This window comes from Momordica charantia, assembly GCF_013281855.1.
Source record: "Momordica charantia cultivar OHB3-1 chromosome 5 unlocalized genomic scaffold, Mcharantia_2.0 BLBB01000005.1, whole genome shotgun sequence".
Taxonomy (NCBI): domain Eukaryota; kingdom Viridiplantae; phylum Streptophyta; class Magnoliopsida; order Cucurbitales; family Cucurbitaceae; genus Momordica; species Momordica charantia.
Genome location: NW_028275163.1, coordinates 24,435,110 through 24,445,430, shown reverse-complemented (window position 1 = coordinate 24,445,430; position 10,321 = coordinate 24,435,110). Strand labels below are relative to the sequence as shown.

Below are 10,321 nucleotides of genomic sequence, written 5' to 3'. Positions count from 1 at the left end.
TTTTAATTTTCCCAAAAATATCTCACTGTTTGATGAAACCCCAGTAATCCACATTTGATGGAGTGATTGTTTTAACAATGGCATATTTGTTTAGGGAATATTGTTTTCATTTGATTAAATATCTTGCTTGACTTGGAATAGAAAAAGCAAAAACAAAATTAAAGTAAAATATGTGGATGATGCATACAATATTGTTTTCATTTGATTGAATATCTTGCTTGACTTTGGAATAGAAAAAGCAAAAACAAAATTAAAGTAAAATATGTGGATGATGCATATCTCCATTATATTCTTTATGTGAACATGAAAAATTGCATAATTGAATCTTGCAGTGAAAGCGAGCAATAGCTCAGCGGTAATAGACATATATCTCCAATTAAGAGGTTGTGAGTTTGATCCTCCACCCTCACATGTTATACTCACGTTACTGTAACCAAAATATCGAAGCATGTTGTCGTTGTGGATCCTCGAACATGTAATTAACATATATTCCAATCAAGAGGTAAGTTCGATAATCTCTATCCCTACATGTTGTACTAAAAAAAACATCAATTCTAGTAGTCGCCCATACATTTTTTAAAGGAATTATTTTGTCATGCATTTTTTTTTTTTTGTTAAAACATGTCAACTAATTGAAATATAAAAAAAAATTAATGAGAGTTGAAATTGAGAACAATAATCAAGAGTAAAAAGCATATATTAATATCTCTCTTAAAGTTTTGATCTAAAAAATAGATAGAAACAAAATGTCATGACAATTAACTTCTACATTCTTAGATACAAGGGCATGATATTAGTTGTCTTAAGTTGAAATATCATCATTTCTTCTTGTTAAGTAAGAAAATGTTCTCGGGTGGCTATTCCTCTCCCTTTTGACTGACATAAAACTTGCATCTCGACACCCCAATACATGAAATAGGGCTTAAAGCCTTAACACACTCTATCAACATGGATATAGTTGAATGATTACGATATATGTACTAATTCGTTTAAAGAATTGTACGTTGGAAACCCAATGATCTTTTTTTCCTTCTAAAAAGAAATCCCTAATGGTAAAAGAATATGAGTTAGGAGAGGGTTGGAAAAGCAAAGAAAAGAAGAGGGGGTCAAATCCACGCCAAGGCATTTCATGTTTCATGGAATTGGGAAATCAGAAATGGGGTTTGGAATTTGAAATTTGGACCCCACGAAACCCTTCAGCCAGCGTGTAAATGCGATGAGATCATGGCCATGATTCTCTTTTACTAAATAAACAAACAAATATTAGTTGGTTGCTCCATCTCCAACCCAGCTCTGTCTTTGAATCCTCAAATTATTCTCATGTTTTAATGATATAGAGTCAACAAATAGGACACCATCACAGTCACAGATTATGGCAAGAAGAAGACAAAGGAATTTTGTTATATTTGTAAAGGCCAAGGGATGACAAATCGTAGAGAAAAGGGAGGGGAATAGTACTATTAAAAGAATAGAGCCTCTGGGATTCTGAAATTTGTATGAACAACAAAATGAGTGCTGACACAAAACACCAGGCTGAGGAATCTGAACACCAAAACCAAAACCAACTGAACTCAAACCACGATTCTAAGACAAGCAAGATACCACCAAGTTAAAGTTAAAAGCCAAGGTTACTCTGTTAAAAAGAAAAAGAGTGCAGCAACTTCGATTCTCTTTTTGCCATGGCACCAACCAATTAATTAATACAACCAAACCCATTCAAGAATGAATATGATTTGTTCAATTTTCATCCACACCCTCTGTTTGGTCTATTTATTTGTTTGGTAAGTTCTGGTTCTGGATTTGGGTTTGGAGGGGGGGTCCCATTTTTTAGTTCAAGTTCCCTTTTTGCTTTGCCTTTCAAAATTCAAATTTTGGCAAAGGGACCAATTCACAGCTAGGCCCTCTCTATTTCAAGCCTCGACGGGCTAATTCATGGGTTTGGCCGTTTGTGGACTCTTTTGGTTCATGATTTCATCCTCCCCTTTTCATTTTGGGTGTTTTAAAGTTAAAAATAATAGTAATCATGTAAACAAATAAAAGAAATGTACACTTATAACCATTTAATTCGAATCTTTTTTTTGAAAAGGTCATTTTACATTATTCTATACAAAACCCAAAATTTTTATCTGAAAAAATTTCTTTAGTTTTTCGATAGGTCCCATCTTACCAAAGAAGTTTGTTGAAAATGTATTCAAAATCTCACATTAATTCAGAAAAATAATATTTATAGGTACATAGGAAGGGGACAACTACAAAACATTTTTAAGTAAAATTAAAAATAAGTACATGAAAATCCAACTTCAAAATGGACAATATATCGATTATCATTCCATGGTAGAAATTATTTTTATCAGTTTCTTTGAGCTAAACAACCCGTTTTGAAAAAATTATACTTTTATTTTTAATAATCTTTAAAGGAAAAAATTTATTTAATTATTACATTTTTTTTTCCAATCTAATCAATTTATTCTCCTACCATAATTTGATCCAAATGGATTTTTTTCCATTTTTTAACGACCCCATTGGAAGTTATTTCAGCCATCCATCGAAGAACACTAAGAGCCAATACTATATCATTGTCCCTCTTATTAGTTGGTAGTCACATCCATACATTTTGTACTACAAACAATTTAACAAATTGATGGAGACATGTTGATAAATATTATAATATATTTAGACAAATTTCATCTTAATATATATATATATATATATATATATATATATATATTTTTTTTTTTGTAAATGCCACAATCTTTTTTATATGAAGTAAATTAGACTTTTTAAAAGGCATTTTACACCACATTTGAGTTTGATTTTAATCTAGATAATGTTTTTTTTGTAAAATTTCAAACTTATGCTATTTTGGAAAATTAAATAGGTATTTTATGTTGTTTATGTAAATACCACTAATATCTATCCATTTGAGGTTTATATACTAGCAATTTCTTGTTCTAATGGAGAAGGAAAAAACTTTAATATTCCATATTAATAAGATTATTGGTATTGACTAATAATTGGTGGGGTAAATGTGGAAATAAAAATGAATGAATGAATAAATAAATAAATAAATAAATAAAGGTTTTCCATAGTTCAAAAAACAAATAAATGTTGATGAGAACGGGCAATAACTTTATAACTACAATGTCATCTCAACTTGGTTTATCCACATTTTGTAATATTATATATTAATTTCTTACTTTATCTTAAAAAACAGATTTTATTTTTTTAGAAATTTTCAATTTGAGGTAGCATCAAAGAATATGCCCCAAGGAATTATCTTTGTTATTGAAATAAAATAAATGTCATTCTTCGTTAAATTTTAATCTAAAATTTTAAATACTTTAATATCTCAACACTTATTTTATAAATTATCATTCGTAATTCCCTACCAATAAAATTGTAAAATATTTCAAGAATGAATCATCTTTGCCAATTGCCATTGCCATTGGATTCTTTCAGCTAATAATAGTATTTTTTTTTCTTTAAAAAAATTGATCTTAATTATCTACCATACCTATGGATTAGAATATTTTTCAAAAAAAATCAAATCAGGTCAGCTATTTTTGTAAATTTTTGCAGTTCTTAGATTGTTATTTTTTATTTTTGGTAACATAATGTATATAAATCCATCCTCTATTACAGAAAGACGGTTTGTTAACTATAAGCCCAAGAAAAGGCCCACCAGATGGCAGTGCTCGGGCCAGTATAATTGAATACCAGAAAGCCCAAGTTGTAACGTTATGGGCCTATCATAATTAAGCCCATCTTCTCTTTTCTGAATCCTCCAGCTACCCTCTTCATCTCTCCTCTTCCTCTTACAGCATCCGAGCTTATCGTCGTTGAGCTCTTTGAAGAGAGCAAAAAAGCCCTAATTTCAGAGCCTGACACTCTTCGTAAGCTGATCTCTCCCATCTCTTGCTTTAAAGCAGTTCTCAGCAACTAATAACCCTGGTTAAGCTGCAAATTCCATCGACCATGGCGCTCCATACATCTAATTTGTGCTGCAATGTGAGCAGTGCTTCTCTTCTTTGATTCTCTGATGCCGCTCCTATCAATTTACTTTGTTGTTCTCTTCGTATCTTTTTCACTACTGCTATGACCAGTGGATTAGTTGCTGTTATGGATTGATATGCGTTCTTCATTGTCGTAAATTGTTTCCCGGTTTAATTTTTCTTAGATAAGCTTCTTTATCTGGACGTCAATTTTGAAGTATTTCAGTGATATTGTAATTTTGCAGGGTTATGTTACCCTTATCGGCAACCGGACGAGCGTGCGCCGTTCCCATAGTTATGATATTGGCTTGGTTAGAGCGTCTAGAGGAGGATGCGGATTTCGTTTTCCCTCTAGTCTTCGTCACGTCAGTTCATGGAATGGAAATTTCAGTAAGTTTTTCCTTAATTTCTTCAATTTTCATGAGCGTTTGACTAAATTTGTTTGAGCTTTTATTACTTTTATGAAATCTGAACTTTCTAGCCAGTGCAATGGAATAATGGATGTTAATATAAATATGGATAGATAGATACAGATATACACAGAGTTACGTATAATTTCACTTTGCTTCCAATTTCTTTAGTAAATCAGCATTTTGTTAATATCTAGTGCAGGGCCCTGCAAACAGACTTCTAGGATGCTATCATTTCGACCTTGCCAACTGAAAGGCGAGAACTCGAGTGGCGAAAGCACTACACTCGATGCAGAAACTTTGGAGCAGGACCTACAAAATGCCATTGCAGATGAAGACTACGCCAGAGCTGCACAAATCAGAGATACCTTGAAAGCTCTTCAAGAGGATAGCAAATCTTCAGTACTGGCAGCCAATGCCAAGTTTTACGAAGCGTTTCGGACCGGTGATCTTGCTGCCATGCAAGCTCTCTGGGCACGAGGAGATAGTGTGTGCTGCGTGCACCCGGGCGCGAGGGGGATATCTGGGTATGACGATGTCATGATCAGCTGGGAGTATGTATGGGCAAACTATGAGTTCCCACTAGAGATTCAACTTAAGGAAATTCAAGTTCATGCCAAAGGGGATGTGGGTTATGTTACATGTGTGGAATTGGTGAAGACGAAAGGTAGCAGTTGGGGGGGACAGTTTGTTACCAACGTGTTTGAGAGAATTAATGGTCAATGGTTCATCTGTATTCACCATGCCTCACCTATAGATTTGTAATCAATTATTGCCAAACCTCTCGTTTTATTCAAAGAAGATTTCTGTCTCTACATGAAGTTTGGGGTTTGTTATTCCGTTGCGCTTTTCATAATTAATGATCAATCCACTTACCAATGCCTAAACATATTTCGGTTCCTATCTCAACAAAAATACGTAAGATAATTTCTATGTAACTTTGTTCCCTAACGAAGGCAATTTGGTTTCTGATAGAGGCATTTTGTTTTTGGTTTTGACAACTCGCAAAAACAAAAAAAAAAAAAATGAAGAGGGACTCTAGATTCCCCCCTCCAAGGATCAGATACAAGAAACGAAAGTCATAGAACATTGTTTAATTTCTCCATTCTATATATTGCTCAGAGTTTATTTTCTTTATACATGGATGGCGCTGGTATGGTGGTACAGCCAGAACAAAGTTACTTGGCCATACTTGTCTAAAAGCATAAAAGACTGTTCAGAACGGAAAAGGAGGACGATGGGTCGATTCTGAACGGATGATGAGCAGTAAAGGAGAGACAATATGCTGCTCTGCTGCAATGGAAGATCGTCGGTTGCTCGATAAGAACAAGAAACTAGAGATTATACCCTTCCAACGGGAGAGAGGGGTGGGTTTGGGGCATATCTAATACTAGCAAGCTGTTTTTCACGTACTGCTTTAGAATCTGGATACTTGATCACTTTTTCCTCAGGTGCAAATTTACTTGCTTCTGAGGGATCTGATGCTTTCTGGCCATTTAAAACTGCAACGCATATGAAAAACGCCTGTAACATAGAGATTGATGAATCGAAACGAACTTCAAAGAACCCACCCTTCAAGGGCGCCAAGCTGAAGATGGGCTTATTTTGTTGTCCTCCCTGAAACAAAGTGGAGAGCCAGGATATTAATTGATGAAAATGACGAAATCAATTAAGGGTTTACGATAAAATTTGAAGTTTTACCTGAACAAAAAGTTCTAGGCAATTGGAGATAGGAAACGCCTTGGAAGTAATTAGTTTCTTCGGAATGGAAAGGATGCGCAGTTTGCAACCAACATCCCAACCACCGCAGTCACAAACTCCGCCGGATCTCCACCTATTGATCAACGGCGAAGGTTCTCCGCTGCTTGGTGACCCATGAACAGCACCCGGAAGTATTACTACAGCATTATCCTCTGACAAAGATTTCATGCAGTCCTCTGTCAAAACGTTACCACTCTGTTCCCCCGCACCATGATTCGAGTTTTCAATAGGAATCTTTAAAACAATGGCTGCAAGTTCTCTATTTTTCACTATGATTGCTGATTCTCGATCTCCTGGTCTCATGTCAACACCAAACAAAACCGATTCTCTTAACGTATATTCACCATTGTTGTGTTCATTTGTTCTATAATCTGAATTCACTATCATCTGCCCAGTGACATTGTAAGCATACCCATAACTTCTATCCTTATTCCCTGGTCGTATCCAACCACCGGTCTTTCTTTTTATTTCATTAACTAGGTAGAATGTATAGTTATGCCCAGATTCATTCTTCCCAGATGGGGTTAAATCTTTCACTGTGGCTGCAAGGATATTTCTGTTGTTATCCACCAATAATTTAAACAAGGGAAAGCCATTCTTTATCGTTAACTGTAAAAGGGCTTGCATTGTTGAATCAGCATGCTTCTTTTGGTGAGCGCTGCCAAGACCGGTTGGCCAAAAGCTTAATGAGTTGGCGTTTCCTTCACTAGGATGTTGAGGATTTGAGGATTTATGCTTCATTATTGGCTCTAGCAACCTTCTTAAAGGACTTGATCTAGTTCTGTTATGTCCAATTACTTTCTTTCTATCAGAATTATCCGAGGAAGCAGTATTTTCAGAAATCACTGGACCAGATTTTGGAATAGTATGTGTGGAACTTAACTGGGGTATGGTCGAACTCTCCTTAAAACTGAAACTTCTCCCCATCCGTCCTAAGCTGAAGCTCAAACGGCGATTTGGTGAAGGATGCCTACCTTTTCTAGCTCCTGACTCTGGGGTTTTATCATCCAGAGTCTCAAGAGTACCAACAAGGTCGGAATGGTTAAGCTTAATATCCGAGGTTCCATTTTCTATTTGTTTACCTTCGGAAGGTCTCGAACTATGTTTCTGATTTGAGTAAGGAGACAATTGGGATGTAGAACGTGAAAGTTCTGCACTACTATCATTGACCAGAGAATCTTGCATTCTGCCCATCGTGGGATCAGCGTCAGCAAAATAAGGCAATGGACTTGAGTATGGAATTTCAGAACCACATTCAGCAGATAGAGCCTCCTCTGGAGAAAATATTTCTGAATAACAACACGAATTCACATCTGTCATATTCTCATCAAATGATGTTCTGGAATTCAAGGGCTGAAACCCTTCATCTAAATCCTTCGGCTTCTGCTTTAGTAGAAGATTGCCATCTTGCTTATAAGTGAAATAATGGTGAGGGAGATCAATATCCGAGAACTGTTTCCCTACTCTCTTCTTCATTTCATTATTTTCAACATTCACGCGATCATTCAAACTATATGATATGTCATTACTCAACTTTGATGGTATCTCTCCTATTTCTAAAACCAATCTCTCATCTGCTTCCTTTTTCTGGATATCTGTTTCAATCAGCTTCTCTGTTCTATGGTTTGTTTTACCACCCAATACATGTGTACTTCTTTTAGGACAAGGTAGAACTCCTGAATGTCTTGCATGAGAAGAAAAATTCACCATTTCTGAACTCATCCTCCGATTCGAACGCCTTGTTCTTTCTCTTTGATGCATCACGTTTGAATCATTTATCCCTGACGAGGATGACGTACCAGTCCTTTGTATCTTTTGCTGCCCCTTTATTGCACTCTTTGAACCACTATCAGAATCATGGCAGTGACTGGCACTCCGGGCAGAGGTGACACAGTGAGAACGTTCCTCCTTATGTGATGAAATCAAACCGGACTGAAGTGAAGAGTGTGATCTAACTGATGTTTCACTCCGAATACTACGAGGGAAAGTTGACAGTCCAGAAGTCTGTTTTAATGATAAATAATTCCCACCGCACAGTGCATCTTTATATTTGGTTGGACTATCTATCTGCTTGTGTTTCCAATTCTCAAGTCGTGTCCAGTCTAGAACCCCAACATTCAAAGCCTTCTCTTGGAGATTTTCTCCTGTCTCGACACGAAGGAGATAACCTGGCAAGTTTGACATGTGCCTAACAAGTTCGTCCTCTCCAATTGGACTCCCTTTAACACTCTTACCCTGCGAGTATCTAGAAGACTTTTCCCGAGCAATATTGGCCCCCTTTGTTGACACACAATACAAATCAGTACGTGGTCGAACAGGACTTTTCATCTTTAACTGTTCTGGTACTGGTGGACATGGACTCCGTTTTGTTTGGGACAAGAGGACCCCCTCTTTCCCAATCCTTGAGTTATGCTGGTGGCTTGAACTCTTTCTGAGCTCCAAGCTGGATCCCATACTACAGCAGGTTCTGAAAACTAGTACATGATTAAACGACGTCAGAAGGACCTGGACGATCAACCGTGCTTTATTTCACGGACAATTTCAGCTGCAAAAGCAAATAGCACCAACAGTTCTTAAACATTCTTCCCTTCAATCGAACTTCAGAAACAAAGCGCAATAAAATCTTTCTACTGCATGTTAAAGTTATTCCAGAAGTAATTGGTACTTCGATTTCTCAGTTTGTTTTTATCAGTAATTTCGTCGTCGCATACCTTACTCTCTCATCCACCAATAGTAATCCAAAAGAAATTTGGTTATATTTGCACTAATTCACCCCTTTTTGTCTATTCTTCAAGATTTAAACAAAATCGAGCACATGAATAGAAGTCAAAGCAGGAAAAATCTCAGATCTAAAGATTTCATAACAAAACTCATAAACAAACTACTAATTTCAAGCTCCGGTTAGCAGCTTCGGAAACCGAAGTAAACAAAAATGTCCATGACAAAAAGGAAAAAAAAAAAAAAGAAAGAAAGAAAAAAGAAAAAAGAGTACTGCAATTCCCCTGGATAAAGACAAATAACCTGAAATAATTTACAGAGTCAGGGACCAAACATTGCCAAAACAAGAGCAATGACGAATGTCGCTATTTTCAATCAAATCAACCACAAGACGAAACTGGCACTCACAAGAAAGCAAAACTGCCTCGTTCGTCTGGCCTCCGATTTCTCGTAAACCAAACAAAATAGATCAAAAAGAAAACGAAATGTAGCATGGAAGATTAAGAGACACACCTTCAGAAATCCAGGAAATGCAGGTTCGTAAGGAGAGTAACAGAATCAAGCGAAACTCATCGATCCCGATAAAGATCCGATGCGTGATTACGACTGAACGTGAGAGGGAGAAAGGAATAAAATCTTGCAATCGTTGTAGATTATAAGCAAAGCAAGGAATTGCGGCAGCAGTGAAGAAAGAAAGAAAGAGAGAGGAGCTGAGGCGGCAATGAATTAATCATTCTTCTCGGATTCCGTTCTTTCGCTCCGCCCGATGCCGGAGATGAGGACGAAAAGTCATCCGTTGCAGAGAAAAAATAAATATATTAAAATAAAAATAAAGAAAAACTCTCCCTTCTCTGAGAGTGAGAGTGAGAGTGAAGTGAGAGAGACAAGTTTCTGAAGAAGAAGAGGAGAGAGAGAGAGAGAGAGAGAGAGAGAGGATGAAACGCACCGTTTTCTGTTGAGACGGTGGAAAGCGGAGCAAATAGCCACGGCCTACGAGGCTAGGCTAGTAGGCTACCCACTATCGCCGGTCACATCATTCGGAAAACTAGTGGGTCCCACAACACGACTTATTTCTTTATCGCGAATCCCCAAGCCCACGGGGCCCACTTGTTACGTCAGCGGCTCTCCGTTACTGGAGTTCATTCTGTAGTAATTGGTGCTTTCGCCCATTAAAGCCCATGTCTTTGTCCGCTTTTTTCCGTGTGGACTAAATATTTGTCTTTTTTCCCTTTTATAAATTCTGATTTTCTTTTTCCTTGTTTTTTTTTCTCGGCCGAATAATTTCAAATATTTTCATTTTAAAGTCTAGAAGTTAGACCATATTTTAGTTTTTATTCTTCCCAAATGTGAGACTTTTTACTTCTAACTTTTACAAAATTTAATCTTCGTGTTTTCCTTTTGAGAGTACACTAATTTAAATAGACGGACACTAAAAAATAT

The 10,321-nt window shown here is 36.6% G+C and overlaps 2 protein-coding genes across 2 annotated transcripts; one reads left to right on the top strand and one right to left on the bottom strand.

Annotated features, from left to right (window-relative positions):
• Positions 1-3,805: 3,805 nt before the first annotated feature.
• On the top strand, positions 3,806-5,223 carry LOC111014953 (Nuclear transport factor 2 (NTF2) family protein). The gene is made up of 3 exons (XM_022289831.2): positions 3,806-4,008; positions 4,238-4,382; positions 4,605-5,223. The coding sequence occupies exons 1-3, from the start codon at positions 3,976-3,978 to the stop codon at positions 5,165-5,167; spliced, it is 741 nt and encodes a 246-aa protein (XP_022145523.1). The 5' UTR covers positions 3,806-3,975; the 3' UTR covers positions 5,168-5,223.
• A 268-nt stretch (positions 5,224-5,491) lies between these two features.
• On the bottom strand, positions 5,492-9,830 carry LOC111015063 (uncharacterized). Its single transcript, XM_022289974.2, has 3 exons — positions 9,395-9,830; positions 6,104-8,708; positions 5,492-6,019 (listed from the first exon to the last, which is right to left on the bottom strand). Exons 2-3 carry the CDS (start codon positions 8,615-8,617, stop codon positions 5,744-5,746), a joined length of 2,790 nt encoding a protein of 929 aa, XP_022145666.2. The 5' UTR covers positions 8,618-8,708; positions 9,395-9,830; the 3' UTR covers positions 5,492-5,743.
• Positions 9,831-10,321: the final 491 nt, after the last annotated feature.

Bases quoted from the DNA above. Each gene is read 5' to 3' on its own strand.
- LOC111014953 (XM_022289831.2), top strand. From the start codon at position 3,976: ATGGCGCTCCATACATCTAATTTGTGCTGCAAT. The intron at 4,009-4,237 runs GTGAGCAGTGCT...GTAATTTTGCAG, and splicing joins CATCTAATTTGTGCTGCAAT to GGTTATGTTACCCTTATCGG. The intron at 4,383-4,604 runs GTAAGTTTTTCC...TATCTAGTGCAG, and splicing joins TTCATGGAATGGAAATTTCA to GGCCCTGCAAACAGACTTCT.
- LOC111015063 (XM_022289974.2), bottom strand. From the start codon at position 8,617: ATGGGATCCAGCTTGGAGCTCAGAAAGAGTTCAAGCCACCAGCATAAC. The intron at 6,020-6,103 runs GTAAAACTTCAA...ACTTTGTTTCAG, and splicing joins GCCTAGAACTTTTTGTTCAG to GGAGGACAACAAAATAAGCC.